This window comes from Malaclemys terrapin, chromosome 5 (genome assembly GCF_027887155.1).
Source record: "Malaclemys terrapin pileata isolate rMalTer1 chromosome 5, rMalTer1.hap1, whole genome shotgun sequence".
NCBI classification, from domain to species: Eukaryota; Metazoa; Chordata; order Testudines; family Emydidae; genus Malaclemys; species Malaclemys terrapin.
In genome coordinates this window covers 137,216,480-137,233,574 of record NC_071509.1, presented here as the reverse complement: position 1 = coordinate 137,233,574, position 17,095 = coordinate 137,216,480, and the positions used below count along the sequence as shown (strand labels likewise).

At 41.3% G+C, this 17,095-nt stretch overlaps 1 protein-coding gene across 3 annotated transcripts in view; it reads right to left on the bottom strand.

Annotated features, from left to right (window-relative positions):
- Nucleotides 1-11,088, bottom strand: part of TECRL (trans-2,3-enoyl-CoA reductase like) — a 107,618-nt gene extending 96,530 nt beyond the window's left edge. Inside the window, exon 1 of one of the 3 annotated variants that reach the window (XM_054031094.1) lies at nucleotides 10,768-11,088. In XM_054031094.1, coding sequence (XP_053887069.1) covers nucleotides 10,768-11,001 — 234 coding nt within the window. In that variant the 5' untranslated portion in view covers nucleotides 11,002-11,088. The remainder of the gene's footprint in view (nucleotides 1-10,767) is intronic. The other 2 variants (XM_054031093.1, XM_054031095.1) reach the window with 2 other exon arrangements.
- Nucleotides 11,089-17,095: the final 6,007 nt, after the last annotated feature.

Genomic DNA, 17,095 nt, shown 5'->3' with positions numbered 1-17,095 from the left:
TAATAATGTTGTAGGAGACTTCACTTTCCTTTACAGTTACAGAATCCCTTCACACCTGGAGGCTGAGAATACTTGAATACTATGGGGCAGTCATTATTTTCTACCTTCCCAGTGTCACCTTGGCACTTCAAATAGTCTCTCTTTGCAAGGAAATTGCTGAAAGCAAAGGACAGATAATGCAGGAAAATACTTAAGGCACCGGAGTGGGATAAGGTAAAATGGAAAGAGAAAGAAGTCTGTTAACATTTAAAAAGCTTTCAATCCGTTCCTGACTTTACTATGCTCATTTCTGAGCAAACCTCATCACTTCATAGCATCGTACAGAAAGGACACTACCAAGGTTAAGTTCACATTGCAGGCTCAGAAGGAAGGTCTTGTGGTTAAGAGGATTCAGGAGATGTGTGTTTAGTTCCCTGCTCTGACACAGGTTTACTGTGTGACATTGGACAAGTCACCTGATCTCTCTATGTCTCATTTCCCCATCTGTAAAATAGGGATAATAATCCTGTTCTTCTCTTATTTTGTCTATTTAATCTGTAAGATCTTCAGTAGAGCTGGGAGAAATTTTTTAGCCAACATTTGTTTTGGTTTGGGGTTTTTTTGTCCAAAAATGTGGATTCAAGTCAACTGAAAAATGTTGTGGATTTGTTTTGAGTTCAGCAAATTGTTTCAGTCAAACTAAAAAATCAAAATGCAGGAAAGTGGACATGTTTGATGCTGACATTTTTGAAATGAAGCATTTCAATTTTTCAAGTTGAAATAATATTTCATTTAGGAATAAAATTTTTAGCTTCAGGTGGACCAAATCATTTTATATGACCTGAAATGAATTGTTTTTCAACTTTTCAATTTGTTAAATATTCTTGGGGGAGGGGGAATGGTTTGGGGTCGATGCAAACCTTTTTTTTTGGGGGGGGGAGGGTGGGAACAGACAGAGAACTGAAAAATCAGTTATTCACCCATCATTGCTCTTCTGGGCCGGGACTGCCTCTAATTATGTGTTCCCTTCACAGATTGCCCCAGCAGGCACTTTGCCTTCTTATGAGTTGGACAGCAAGTTCCCTACAGTCCTTGCAGGGAAATAAAAAGAGGAGAAAGAGACAAGAGAGAGCAGGAAATAAAGGAGAAAATGTAATAGGGATTAAAAATCAGCTCTAAGACTGGTGTGGTCAGAAATTCAATTATTTTTTTCACAATACCAAAGGCTATCAACGGAAGATGTTTGCTGATTCTCTTTTCAACTCATTTTTTTTTATTGTGGAAGTACAGTGCACATTAAAAGGAGAGAATGGTTTTTAAAAGATAGTTTTAAAAAAGAATGATTTAAACTTAGAAAGTCATATTATGATTACAGTATTAATATATTCCAGGGCTTATTTATAGTCATTACTACATGGCTCAGGTACTTTGTGAAGTACCACAGGCCTCATACTTCAGAAAGTACCTAAAACATGTACCAATAAATCATACCCTAGTACGTTTTAATGCTATAGTAATGCACATATAGGAGGTGATCATACAACCACATTTACATCATGGGTTCTGCTGATTAACCCCTAGGCTAATATGGTATCTGAGGCTCCCCATAATATTGCAATGCTACCATACAGTCATAACTTGCAATTACCCATGAATTATCCTCAATATAATGGTTTGATCCTCAGCTTTACACAGTTGAGGATCTGCCCCAATAGATATATACTGGGCCATATCCATCCCTGTTGTAACTCCTCTTAATTTCATAGACTTACATCAGGGGGAAGGATGACCCACTGTTCCTAGCCAGGATGATGGCTCTCATGAACAGCTTGATGAAAAGCCCATTGATGTCAAAGGGATTAATTTGAATCAGGCCCTCAAAATTTGGATTTCGTTTTTTTTCATGTCTAAAGAGTCTTCTCACTAAAGCAGGGAATGAATAAGTAAAAACCTGACATTTAAAAGAGTCTTCCGAACTTTGGAAATGATTATCATTGAAAGCAGGAATCCTCTTTAATGGTTTCTATAATTCTCAAAATTACCCACTTTACCAACTTTTGCATGCCCCAAGGTTACCAGCTCTCTCCCTAGCAGAAAACCTGATCTCTGCTAAATAAATCAATAGCTTCAAAGGCTGCTCCCAGGTTTTCTGTGTCCAAAACCACATCAGAACAGGAGAAATAAAAGGGAAGAGCAAGCAGAAAATAATGCATGCAAATCTCTCCTTTTACACGAAGCTATCAGTTACAGTATTGACATTTCTATGAGTAGGAAGACGTGAGTCCAATGATTCTGGTTTAATAGAACTTGAGTTTGTTCACCTGCAGGGTATTTTGCAAGGTTCAACTAGTTTCCCAGGGTAGGGTTTTCTCTTTAGTTTAGTTTTGTTTTCCCCTCCCTACCTAGTGGTTAGAGCAGAATTTTGAATAAGTAATTAACAATAATAATCCCTAGCTCATAGGTCACCCTTTCCATGAGATCTCAAAGCACTTTACAAAGGAGGTCAGTATCATTATCCCCATTTTACAGATGGGGAAACTGAGGCAGGGGGAGGTGAAGTGAATTGCCCAGAACCACCCAGCTGCCTAGTGCCCGAGCCAAAAATGGAACCCAGTCTGGTCCCAGACTCTAGCCACTAGGTCACACTGTAAATGTCTGCTTGTAATAGGCTTGTAAATGAATTATGACTTCTATTGCAGTAGAACCTAGAGGCCCCAGCCCAGGTCAGTGGTCTATGGTTCTAAATGCCATAGAAACACATCGTAAGAGACAGATCCTGACCCAAAGAGCTTACATTGAAAATAGGGTGTGGAAGGGTTGCACCAATTCCAGTGAGTTGCCCAAGCCAGGAGAGTAGGTCATTGGCCAAGCCAAGACTAGAACCCTAGCTATCTGAGTCCTAGGCCAGTGCCCTATTTGCTAGACCAGGATGTTGAGACATTGAAGTAGTTTGTTGCAAATCCTCATTCCAGCACTCACCCTAAGTAGCGGGGCTTGGCCACGGGGTAGTTCCCCAGGGAGCGGCATGGAAGGCAGGCCCCACTAGGCACTGTAACCAAGAAGCACTCCCTCTCCAGGGAAGAGGATCTGCTAACAGTGGACCTTCCAGCCTGCATCCAGCCAGTCCTTGACCTGTCCCCACCCCTTTGTTGTGGAGTCCTGCGCTGTGCAGGGCTATGTGCCACTGCATGGTCTCTCATGGGATTCTGCCCCACACCAGCAGAGCAAAAGCGCACAGGCTATGCTGTAGGTGGGGGTGCAGCGAGGTGCATGCTTTCTGCATGTAGCTCGGTAGCTGCAAGGAAGGCAGGCTGGTCCCACTGCTGGAGGGCAGGGCGCTACCAGAGGGAAAGGTTGGTGATTCTTTAGGGAGGCGTATCGTCCATGAACCCAAACCTGGGGAATTAGAGTGCTGACTTCAATCAGGCCCAGTGTATTTCCTGAGGGCTGGCTTGCCATCCCAGGAAAACCCTGCCAAAGGAAATGTTACAACTGCAAGAAGAGGAAAGAAAAAAAAAGAAAAAAAACACTGGGGAGGCACTCGGCGGATTTGATGATTTGCACTGGATGAGAGCCCCTAATTTTGTCCTCCAACATTTCTGTTCATCTGAGTCTTCACCCCCCTGGGGCCTGATTCTTCACCACCCTGCCCTTTGCACGGTCATTTTCACCAGTGCAAAGTACATGTAAAACAGCACCAGATCACAATGGTACCACTTTATATCCCCTTTGCATTAGCTTTGCACTGGCCTTGACGCCTGCAGAAGTTGTGGGACAATGGAGAATCAGGCCCACTAGCTGAATACATCATTTGAGGTCTTCCTTTTCCTTCTTTGTCTCTCATTCTTTTTGTGTGTTGAAGGAGAGGCTTTTGAAACCTGTCTTTCTTCCATTCCCAACCTTCACCTCCCTTCCTTTCAATCCAGACCGATGCATTTCCTTCTGACTCCCATGATCTTTGGATCAGGCCCAAGTGCATTTTGTTTTGAAGGTTCAGACAGTTTCTTATTTCGTCTGAACCCATTGGCCTAGCTCTATTAACGGACATAACAGTTAGCACATAATCACTAGTTGGATAGAAAACCTATCTTAGAAGGTATTCAAGACAATTAATGAAGGGATAATCAAGGGCTGCAAGGTGCTGTAAATACTAGGAGGAAAGGTTTCTAATAATTCCATTGTTTAATAAAGCACATATTCCTTTAAAAAGACCTTTGGCATTCATGATGCTCCATTGAAATTATTTGCATTTTTTCATTTGTGAAGTGTATACACAGATATAGCTGTAAGGCAACTAAATTATACTAGAAAATGGTTTTACAGTTCATAGTTATAATAGCTGGAGAAACCCCAGAATTGACTGTGTTCAGAATGGCTAAGGGAACTTTCAAAAGTATTATGCAAATATCCTATCTGGATTTTAGTGGTCCTGAAAATATAGGTTTTGTTTAGCTGCTGCTGTTCCCAGTGATGGTCGCTGCTAGATCATGAGTGTTGGCAACTGTTCTAAAACTTGCTCTTGTCTTAAGAGAAAACCTGAGTACATTTCCTAGAAAAGGAGCTGTTCAATGCTACTTCTCCTAGCCCATCACTGCTGCATTGTAGAGCCAAAGAGGAGAGTCTGATGTAAAATGAAATGTCATGTTATTGCAGGGAATAGCTTTAAGAACACTCAATACCCTATTTTAAAGGTAGCAATTGCTCACTTACAAATGAATGCGATTTTTATAAATATAACATACAGGTCAGAGAGTGGGAAGTTAATTTTACTTGCTAGAGATGATTATACATGCCTGACTCATGCCTTCTTTATTTGGCTGCTTGTGAGCTATGGAGGAAAATAGCTACTTTATTATTCCTCTCTTCAAAGAGTGGAGATCAGTGAAGTTCCTTGTGAGTGGGATATGATACCAGGGTCTAGTTTCTATAAAATAAGGACAAGAGGCCCGATTGTGCTCTCATACCAGTATAAAATAGGAGCAACCCCACTGGATTATGATGATCACAGAGTTGGAAGGGACCTCAGGAGGTCATCTAGTCCAACCCCCTGCTCAAAGCAGGACCAATCCCCAGACAGATTTTTACCCCAGTTCCCTAAATAGCCCTCTCAAGGGTTGAGCTCACAACCCTAGATTTAGCAGGCCAATGCTCAAACTACTGAACTATCCCTCCCCCTAATGAAGATGAAGATGAAGATGGTAGCCCTAGAAGGCCCAGCCATGGAGCAGGACCACATTATGCGAGGTGCTGTACAAAGGCAGAACAAAAAGATGGTTCCTTGCCCAAACAGTTTACAGTCTAGTTAAGCCAAGAGGGTTACACCAATGTAAAACTGGTGTGAGTGAAATCAAAATCAGGCCTAATGTTGCTTTGTGGCTTACGCTGATTACTCAATGTCATATCATATAGCAACAGGGGCCATAGAATTACATTGATTAATAATAATGCTAATGATCTTTATTTGTATTGCAATAATGTTGGGGAACCCCAGTCATGGAGCAGGACCCCATTGAGTGAGGTGTTTTACAAACATAAAACAAAAGAATGATACCTGCTCCAGAGAGCTTCCGATCGAACCAGATAGAGAGAAACGTCAATGATCAGTCCATAGTTTAAATAATTTTTGTACATGTGAATGTTAATAAATGCATAACAATAATACACAGGTCTCATATCATGCTTTTCAAGCATTCATAAATCATGAGGCAGCCCCCAAAATCATGAGCATGTCATAAAAATCACGAGATCGATATTAATAATAATAATAATAATTAATAAATCTGAAGGCTTATTTATTTGCCTGCTGGTTTGTGAGCTTTTAGGGTACAAATTTTCAAGTTTTCTCTGCAATCATGAGGAACTGAAGGATACTTAAAAAAAAAAGAAAATTGAGAGTCTCACATAATCACGACTCCAGGAGAAGCGGCATTAAGAAAACCCCCAATATCATGAGACTTTTGATAAAATCACAACAGTTGGCAATGGTGCATCTAACATTTACATGCTTATTGCAGACAAGCAGAAAATGGCATGGGGCAGTGGAGAGTGGAGTTGCAATGGGGAAGGGGCAGCAGTAGGCATTGGTGGGGGCTGGTTTGCAGAGCAGAGGGAAAGTGGGTTTCCCAAGGTTTGCAGAGCTCCCGTCCTATGCATTTTAGAAAGTGAGATCTCCCTGTGGAGACCTGGGAAAGTTCCCAAGAAAAAAATCCCTGCCCTGTAAAACACTGGGAGTGTGTCCTCGTGCATAGCTCAGCCAACAAAATGCTGAATCACATAACTGCCGAGCTTGAAAGATTTTGATGAGGAAGGCTTTCTCTGTTTCTCTTCAACGGGTGAGTTCTCCTGCAAAACAATGCTGTACAACACATTCTGTCTTAAAAGCAACTCATGCAACATTAATTACACTGTGCCATATGTGTTGGAAAATGCATTTTACTACAAGTTAATCTGAAGAAAAAATACTATGTGGCAAACGCTGCAGCATAAACAAAAATGGCTGAGTTGATTTAACAGTGTTCATAAATCAAACCACTGAACATTTATAACCTTAAAAATAAACTATGTCTGGATTTTGGAATAAAGGACAAATAAAGTCAGTTGAAAAATGGTAAGTGACTTTCATAAACAATTTTGAAATTTTCTGAGGTTTTGATAAAAAAGATGAAAACTGAACATCAACATGTTTTCAGTTTTTCATAGCTTTCCAGAACATACTGTATATGCACAGATTACAAAGGACCACTGTTATCATCTAGTCTGACCTCTGCAGGGCCCACAACTGCCCCGAAATAATTCCTGTTTGAGCTAGCAGATCTTTTACAAAAACACCAATCTTGATTTAAAAATTGCCAGTGATGGAGAATTCACCACAACCCCCGGCAAGTTGTTCCAATGGCTAATTACCCTCACTTTACTTCCACGTGGAATTTGTCTTCTAACCCTTGGATCTAGTTACACCTTTTCTGGCTAGATTGAAAAGCCCATAATCACATTTTTGTTCCCCATGTAGGTACATACTGAGTGGCTTTGGGGGTTTTCTTTTTTCCTCCCTTTTCTTTTTTCCTTCCCTTCACTCTCCTCTTATATTTTTACTGACACTCATTTGTAGAATACACTCATGCTTCAACATTCATGAATAATACACACATTACAAACACATACTGATAAAATGTTTGGAACTCACTTCACCATCCTGTCCTATGGCCATATTCATAAATTGCTTCAAATGTAGCACATGTTAAGTGTTAAACAGGAATAGAGAAGCTTTCCTGGATTCACAGAATCATAGAATCATAGACTACCAGGATTGGAAAGGACCTCAGGAGGTCATCTAGTCCAATCCCCTGCTCAAAGCAGGACCAATGCCCAACTAAATAATTCCAGCCAGGGCTTTGTCAAGCCTGACCTTAAAAACCTCTAAGAAAGGAGATTCCACCACTTCCCTAGGTAACACATTCCAGTGCTTCACCACCCTCCTAGTGAAAAAGTTTTTCCTAATATCCAACCTAAACCTCCCCCACTGCAACTTGAGACCATTACTCCTTGTTCTGTCATCTCGTACCACTGAGAACAGCCAAGCTCCATCCTCTTTGGGACCCCCTTTCAGGTAGTTGAAAGCAGCTATCAAATCCCTCCTCATTCTTCTCTTCTGCAGACTAAATAATCCGAGTTCCCTCAGCCTCTCCTCATAAGTCATGCTCCAGCCCCCTAATAATTTTTGTTGCCCTCCGCTGGACTCGTTCCAATTTTTCCACATCCTTCTTGTAGTGTGGGGCACAAAACTGGACACAGTACTCCAGGTGAGGCGTCACCAATGTCAAATAGAGGGGAACGATCACGTCCCTCGATCTGCTGGCAATGCCCCTACTTATACAGCCCAAAATGCCGTTAGCCTTCTTGGCAACAAGGGTACACTGTTGACTCATATCCAGCTTCTCGTCCACTGTGACCCCTAGGTCCTTTTCTGCAGAACTGCTGCCTAGCCATTCAGTCCCTAGTCTGTAACAGTGAATGGGATTCTTCCGTTCTAAGTGCAGGACTCTGCACTTGTCCTTGTTGAACCTCATCTGGTTTCTTTTGGCCCTATCTTCTAATTTGTCTAGGTCCCTCTATATCCTATCCCTACCCTCCAGCGTATCTACCACTCCTCCCAGTTTAGTGTCATCTGCAAACTTGCTGAGGGTGCAGTCCATGCCAATGCTTGAATGCTCAACACCTTGCAGGCTAAATCTGATATACATTGTAAGCTCTTTGGAGCTCAGACTGTCTATTCACAATATGTGCATACAGTGCATAGTACGATGGGGCTCTGATCCTTGAGTGCAGCTATTTTTATCTGTCTCTCACTTCACTTGTATAACAACATTCATAGCAGTGTCCCAAGAGCTAGGTATTATTAATTATCATTAATTGTGTAGAGTGCATCTATGGCATACAAACACCTATGCAAAATGTATTACCAGTGCAGCCAACTCTTGGGATTTTATCACAACTCTTGCAATATTAGATGTTTTTTCTTAAAGCCCCAGCTCCTGGAGACAGGGGATTTTGTGAGAATTTCAACTTTAAAAAGATATATTTCTAGCCTTCATGGTTTCAGAGAAAAGCCTGAAAAGTTGAAGCAAGTGTATCCTACAAGCTCAGAAACCATAAAAATGTAAAAAGAACCTAACATTTATTAGTGTTTACACTTCAAGATTTTTAAGCCAATCTCATGATTTTTTGGGGAGTGAGGGGTGGAACTCCTGACTCATAATTTTTAAATATTTGGTACTGGCACTGCTGAATTACTCTTAACCCTCCTTTCCTATACCTCTCCCTGCAAAAACTTTATTCTTTGTGCAACTACAGTCTGGCATCTTTCCCCCCAGAGATATTAAGAGAAAGAAGGAAACAGTCAACGTCTCTATATTTAAGTATCCCGTTATCATTATTAGTGAATACACAAAGTAGGCTTAAACAAGATTAGGCCCTTTTTGTGCTAGGCATGCTACATACACGTACTAAGAGACAGCCCCAAAGAGCTTACAGTCCACATAGACAAGAAAAAGGAAATATTATTATTCTACAGAAGGCAAGTTGAGGCACAGAGTAATCCAGTGATTTACCCAACATTGCACAGGAAGTCTGTGTGATCATCTGAACCCACATCTCCTAAATCCCACTCTGATGCCTTAACCACAAGACGATCTTCCTTGTTATACAGTCTATAGCTCTAGGATTCTCCTTACTGAATGCACAGATCTTCTATTAACTGTAATGGGATTTCTGTGCCCGTGTAATGATGACAACTAACCCATCGGGTAGCAGTGCCTGGTACTTATCTTCAGAGGGATTAATCATCTCTTCCCTCCACCTGAGCCTCCATAAGGGTGAGAGAATAAGAGGCACTTGCTCTGTCATTATTGATTTAGTTTTCCGGTCAGATTTATTAAACTGGGAATATTACCCATGCATTTGCTAAGCAGCATACTCTGAATTGTTAACAATTTGTAATGACGGAATAAGAATATATGTATTTTAAAATATGTGCGTGGTGTGCCCACCTATTATTAATCTTGACAGGAAATAATTACACACAGGGCTGAGAAGTGAGGTTAATAGCAATTATATTAGAAATAGAAAGCAGACATTAGACGTGTCATGTTAGGTCTGTTCTATTCTCCATTTAATTAAGCAGCAGGTTATGTGAAATTTAGTGAAATATTACAGAATGGTGCTTTGAAAGACCATGAACGCTGGAAATTTTTTGGTGTATCCCAGCTTGCACATATAAACGATGTTAAAATTAATATCTTCAGAAGTTTGAGTTATTTGTTCCAGTGTGTGTGTGTTGGGGGGGGGGCAAGAATCTTCAGTGGGGAAGATATTAAACCATTACTGTTTAGCCAAATGAGAAGTCTCATAATTCTGCTGTGCCATGTTAATGTTCTATACTCTAAAGAAATATTCTGTATTTTGCAATTTTCCTTGCAAAATACAATAGGTCAGATTGCCTGCTGGTGTACACTGGAATAGCTCCATTGACTCAATGCTGATTTTTTTTCCAGCTGACCCTCTATTTGTAATTATCCAACATTAATAAATAGCTTTGATTTTCCGCAAAAGCCATGGGTAATCCAGCCTCCGAATCTGCAATAGAAATCTGTGGTGAAAATGTTTATTTTTAGATAAAGTCTCTTGAGGTGTTTTCTCAAGCCAGCATTTACTTATGTGGTAGAATCCAATCTTATCCCATCCCTTTGCCACACTTGTCCATAATTTGAATGTAACTTAAGCCCCAGGATGTACGTCATTAACACAAAAATCTCTCTTAGCCAAACTGCCCTATGTGAAAATCTACTCTGGATCCCGGTTCCCCTTTGGATAAATGGGGTTCTACTGAATGCGTTTGGACACTAAAAAGAACCTACAGTACTGCAGTGATTCAAGTCTTTGCAAATATCTTATAAAACTGAATAACCTTTTCTAAAGTGCCTGTTTAAGTATTAGGCCCTGAAATAAACATTGCAATCTCATAAACTATAAAACCTAAGCAAAGTATCTGCTTGATTCTGCTGACCAGTCAGCAGGTATAAAAAGTCCAAACGTATTTATTCGCAAAGGTTTTGGAAGACGAGGAAAAAGAACCAAAGGACAGTGAATAAGGAGACATTCTGAGTATGTCCCAGTAGGATGAACAAGATTAAATCCATGTTAGGATAATATTACACTAGAGGAAAAAGTAAACCATAACGGCATCTTTTGAATCACGCACTCAGCAGTGTGCCGAAAATGACACACACTCACCTTATCCACCACACAGATCTGCCTCTTACTTTGGGCATCAAGGATTTCCACTTCAAAGTAAGTGATTTTTGAATGCCTGAGTATGGGCGGTGATCTGAGCTGGCCAGCAGAGAGTACAAGCTGAGACAAGTTGAAAAAAGACCTCATGTCATTCTGTGGCCCCGGCAGTGCGGCTCCATGCACAGCAAAGTCCTTCTTGTGCTCTGCAACGCCGGGTTTATGCCTCCTGAACATTGTGTGACCCAGCAGCAGCAACTGTCATGTCGACACAGGACACTTCCAAGGGGAAATGTGTCCTCCCTGCATCAGTTAAATACAAGCACGGACTGATGAGACATTAAAGGTCAAGTGGCATTCCATTTTGAGAGTCCAGTCTTATGTAGCAGGACTGAAAACAATGGCTCTCTAATCCATTTCTATATTTAACTTGCTATTGTGATGTGCTGCTTTTTTTATTTTTTTTTTAAACCAGCATTTGAAACAACACGTCCTACTTACTCCCTTTATCTTGATTCTCTACTATGACAAGTCAGTCCCTGAAATTCCACGGCCAGAAAGGAATCAGGAATGAAATGCAATGAATTCCACAGTTATCTATCAGGGCTAGGTGTTTAAACATGTCCATATATGAAAAATATGTGAAATGTCATCTCCCCTAGAGCTGTTGGTTAATGCACAAGGGGAAGTTAAAACAACAAAATGCCAGGACTTCATCAGCAGAACTCGAGAGCTGCTGACATATCCTGGTGGCAGAAAAGGTTTGGCATTTGGCTACATTTAATGCAATGCACGGTATGTTATATATTCAGAGCAGAATTCTCTCGTCAGCTATGCTAATACCATTGAAGCCAAAGAAATTATACCAGTGCAAGGCTCCATTTCAGGAAAGCGTTCACGCTCAGAAAGAATGAAATCAATGGGACTCTTCATGGACTAAAGATTATGTAAGAACCTTCCTGGGTCCTGGTAATTTGAACCCTTTCCCCCGCCTAGTTCAATACAGTATTAGCCCTTTTTCTGATGTTCCACACTGAACTAAAAGAGGCCTTAATTTTATAAATAAGCGTCTGGTTAAAACAACACACATTTCCACCATGCCCTTCGTACTGCTGCATTTGCCACTGAATGTCTTTTCATAGAATTTGAGCAAAGCAGTGGCACCATATTGATGTTTTCCATCTCAAGAGTCTCACCAAACTCTGCACCATTTTACGCTGTTAAATGGCAGGAACTCCTCTCTCCCCGAAACACTTCTCTTCTAGCACAATCTCCAGGATGTTACTGGCAGAGCACCAAATGAGGGCTGAATTCAACCCACATATTAAAAAGAACAGGAGTACTTGTGGCACCTTAGAGACTAACAAATTAGAGCATAAGCTTTCGTGGACTACAGCCCACTTCTTCTTAGAGCATAAGCTTTCATGGACTACAGCCCACTTCTTCGGATGCATCCGAAGAAGTGGGCTGTAGTCCACGGAAGCTTATGCTCTAATAAATGTGTTAGTCTCTAAGGTGCCACAAGTACTCCTGTTCTTTTTGTGGATACAGACTAACACGGCTTCTACTCTGAAACCCACATATTAAAATCAGCCTTGCAGCTATGGCTCGTGTTATAATGCTGATCTCGCCTTACCAGTTACAGCCAAATGGCAAAGAGATATGGGACTACAAAACTGAATAAATAGGGCCTAAACCTACTCCCATGGAAATTAATGGCTTGACTTCAATGGAAACAGAATGAGCATACACAATAGCAAAATATATGTATGGATAACAAGAATATATACATTACTAAGAGATACTTGATCTATTATGTGATCCTACGCCTAGCTGATATGACTATGGAGGTTAACCTGAATCAAAGCAGAAGAAAAGTAGTAATACCCCAGATGTCATACATGGACATGTCATGGCACCTTTCTGCACTTGGGACATCATACAAAACCCATTTTAGTTGCTAAAGCAGTTACGTGGCCAATGGTGAGTCTCCCATTTACTTCAATTAACTTTGGACAAGGCCCTTGATTTTGGAATGCCGACCCATGTGATTTTGGGTAGAGGTTATAAATATAGGATGAAATCTTAGCCCCACTGAAGTCAGTCAGTGTTTTGCCATTGATTTAATGGGGCCAGGATATCACCCATACTATTGGTTATTGTTGATAAGGAATTTCAGCCTATAACTGAGCTGGAGAATTCTAAGAGTGTGTCTACACTTGGAGGTAGAGGCGTGGCTCCCAATTTGTGCAGGCATACTCATTGAGCTACCATGCTAAAAATAGTAGTGTAACCGGAGCAGCACACAGTCTTACAAATCCGCCAGAACCTGGTTTCATATCCAGTATGGCAAACTTTATGCTGTCCCTCACTACTTCCTGTGCTACCCCTTTTACACTATTATTGTTAGCATGGTAGCTGGATGAGAACTAGCACAAGTATGTCTACATGAACTGGGAATCAGACCTCTAGCTCCAAATGTAGACATAGCCTAAAGCTTATAGAAAGAGTTAATCTGGAAAAAAAATATCCTTCAGTCCATCTACATGTCTATCTAGTTCTAATATTAGCACTCCGCACAGTAGTGGCTGAGTGCCTTCCCAAATAAAAAAATCGACAAAAATGATATTTCTCTGTTCTTAGCCAACGGAAAATTACATTATGATAGATGACGAGGTCCACTCTTCAGCTCAGAAACCAGATCATAGGTATGACATGAATTACAACCACAGAGTAGCCAATATGCCAAGTAGAACAAATATGGAAAATCTGATCAAATGTAGTTTAACTGTTTAGATCACTTGGAGGCAGACAGATGGGTGTTAACTGTATTGGACTAAATGAAAATAGGGGAACGTAAACATCAGAGAAGAACACACAGTGAAGACTGGCTGGCTTTCTGGAAGATAAGCTTTAGTCCAACAAGAGGTATGGTTGGATCCTCAATATGGGGATAATTGGATGAAATGCTATGCCTTTTTTATAGAAATCAGACTAAATGAGCTAGTCATCCCTTCTGGCCTTAAAATCTCTTGATCTATGAAATACAAAATATATCTTAACAAACTTCCCAGCTGTTTATTAATTACATTGAAAATAACAGGCCTATGAAAGTATAACGACAATAATGACTAGATCAGATGCACGTACTAGAATAGCAAACGCGGTGTAACAACATATGCAGTTACATTTAAAAATGAAATACAAAGATTTAAAACTATAACAATAAAACCTTTGCTGCTTATATTGAAAAAAATATTTCACTTCCTGGATACATTTAAATGACATAATTGTATGATCTGATATTGACAAATGAACAGTAGTAGATCAGAATCCATTTCCACTAAGTAAAACATCTACAGATGTTTTGTATTCATATTACTTCAACACTCTGTTGGCGGTAAGCTAAGCAAATGTTATAGGATATCATTTTTTTTGGTGGTAAGTTGGATTGGGACAGATCTGGTGTACATTGGCACAAAACCCTCGAAGGCAACGGAGCTATGCTGATTTTCACCAGTTGAGGATCTGATCTCCTCCTTTTCCTCTTAACTCATGGGTGTAGGACTTGGAATATAGCACCCTTGATAGCAGTGAGTGGGGACTGATGGATGGAAAACAAATCACTTATGTACAAGGTGGGTGAGAGCTACTCTTCCAAAAATAATCAAAGATAGGGTGAGTAAAAGATAACCCGAGATTTAAAAGGGAGATGACATACAGTAAGCAGCTGATTGGCCACTCATTGGTCAAGGGCTATTCTGACCCTTTAAATTTCATCTCTGTCTTTTACCACGGGCTTTGATGTAAAATAATTAGGCCCATATGCTTCCCTCCTGTGCAGAAGTGCACATGGGGGTGGGGGATTAACAGCCAAATTCGACATCTCCGTTGGCAGCACAGTGCACGCACGTGCTCCCTATTCAAAGACTGGTGGGGGTGCGGACTGAAGAAAGACGAGAGGCCTCAAAGGGAATGTCCCCAACCCCATGGAACCCCAGCAGTTGTGTGGAGAGATTGAGCCAATCTTAGCTGATATTACCATTGTACGGCAAGATGGTTTGGCAGGGCCAGTAGCCATTGGCTCCCTGATCCCCGTTCATTCTGGAACTCTGGGAGGAGCCAAAGAGCACGTAATTGGAATCAAAGCTGCTTCCACCAGCTTCCAGTCTCTACGACTTTTCCTGCCACACACGGGCCAGTGTTTGGAAGGAGCGCGCTGGCTGTCACGTCTCTGCTCTCAAAGCCTGGCTCTGCTTGCTTTCCCCACTTGGCTGTTGGGCAACACAAGCTTGTATGCAGCTTTCCAGGTGGATCTGCTCCTCTCTGCACCATGCAGGGGGGGCGGCATACAGACCACAGGTTCAGGCTGATGGAACAATTTGAGATTTTACACACAAAAGGGATGTCAGGGTTTTGACCTTCTGCAGCCTTCTAATATGCTTCCTTGCAGTGAACAAATATGTATCTAGCAAGAAGCATTTGGAGAAAAGCAGCAGGTTTGAATGGCTGTACACTGAGACTTAGGAGACCTGCCCTGTCCTGGCTTTGCCACTGACCTGCCTGGGGACCTTGGACAATTCGCTTCCTACCTGTTTCCCCTCCTGTCCATTGTCAAGCCTATGTAGATAGTTAAATCCGTGGGGAAGAGTGGTTTCTTACTGTGTCTTTGAACGGTGTCTAGCACACTGGGGCAATGATCTCAGTTATGGCCTCTGATTGCTACTGAAACATTAATAATATTTGCTAATATTCTGTACTCGTATTTCCCTCCTCCTGGAGTGAAGGAAATTTCCTATTGGTCTACAGTATTTGGCTGTTAAGGCAGCAGAGAGGCAGCATCTCTGTCACTCAGAGCTCCTGTCGGCAGAAGCTCACCCATCATGGTTTTATCACCGACATTCCAATCTGTGTTGTGGAAGTAGAATTCCTCCTTTCCCACAGGAATCTTGATTAGCGAGAGCCCCTGAAATGAAGTCTGCTGAGCTCCGTTCCAGCAAGAGAGATTCCATTGGCCAAATTATGGCTGTTCCCAGGCCAGCCTAAAGCTAGGCAGGCACCCAAATTAATATCTCAGCAACTAAAATAAGGGCCTAATTTTCGGAGACCCTGCCATTAATTTTGGTGTAAGTTGTATGTGTTTAGTCTTTATATAAGTTACGTCCCTTTTATTCACGTGCCTACGTACGTATTTTAAGTGCCTGACTTTATGCACTCAGTTTGAAAATGCTGGCCATAAATTGCTTGTGTGCCCTTTGACTTGCCATGGCCAGGAGTTTAGGAGTGAGTACGGCTACTGGGTTAATGACTTTAAAAACGCTGTTGATTCTGCTATGTGGGTTGATTCTTTACAACTAGAATCCACTTTTGAAACAATCAAGATAGGAATGTGTACATGTGCATAGCTACTTAGGCTACCAGAATCTTGTCTACACAGAGGCATATACACTATCACAAGATGCTACATACCATATATTTAAAGTTGTATAAAATGGTATATAATATTATCCAGTGTTATTTAAGTGCTACTATTTGATTATGTAATTAAAGACGGCATTGTAATATGTTTGCACAATACTTTGGTGTTGTCTAACTTTCAAGTGCTTAACCATGCAATTTTCACCAAAGTTTTTTATATAGAATGTCTAAATTGTATATATATTTACACACACACACACACACACACCACCCTATCCTTCAGGGTGGGATTTTTCTAAAGCACTCAGTACTGACTTAAATCGGCTCCATTGAAACCAAGGATTCAGCAGCTAAAGAGTAGGTACCATGCTTGGGGAGAAAGGCACACAGTTGGAACATGGTGGCTGCATAGCATAGACCAACCCTGAGGTGCTCTAAGTTATGCTTGCGGCTGAAGCCAGCTCCCCGTAGTTTGGGGTATCCCGGCAATGTAAAAGTAGTGCACAGTCATCTTTTTCCTTCTCGGCTGTCCTAGTAATGCTCTGGAGAAGCTGAGGATCTAGCCCCACGTGCATCAGCAGTAGGGCTCAGTGACTGGATGTTTGATCATATGGTGTCCATTAGAGATGGTGCCACCTCTCTGCCACATCTGGCTTCACTGGTGGTCCTAACAGGAGACCCTATCTTGCCAGCATTGACATGGGGTATGTTGAGGGTACATGTAGCAGGGGATTTCAGACTTGAGCTGGAAGCACCATACTGAGCTGAGGCAATCAACTGGAGCTTACCCCAATGGGTTTAGATGCAAAATACCCATTTGATTGAGCAGTGCTTGCTGGGAGTTCACAGACTGTTAATTTGCAATAAGGGAAGGGGGCAGGAATTTTGCTGGTTTACCACCTGCTAGTTCAAC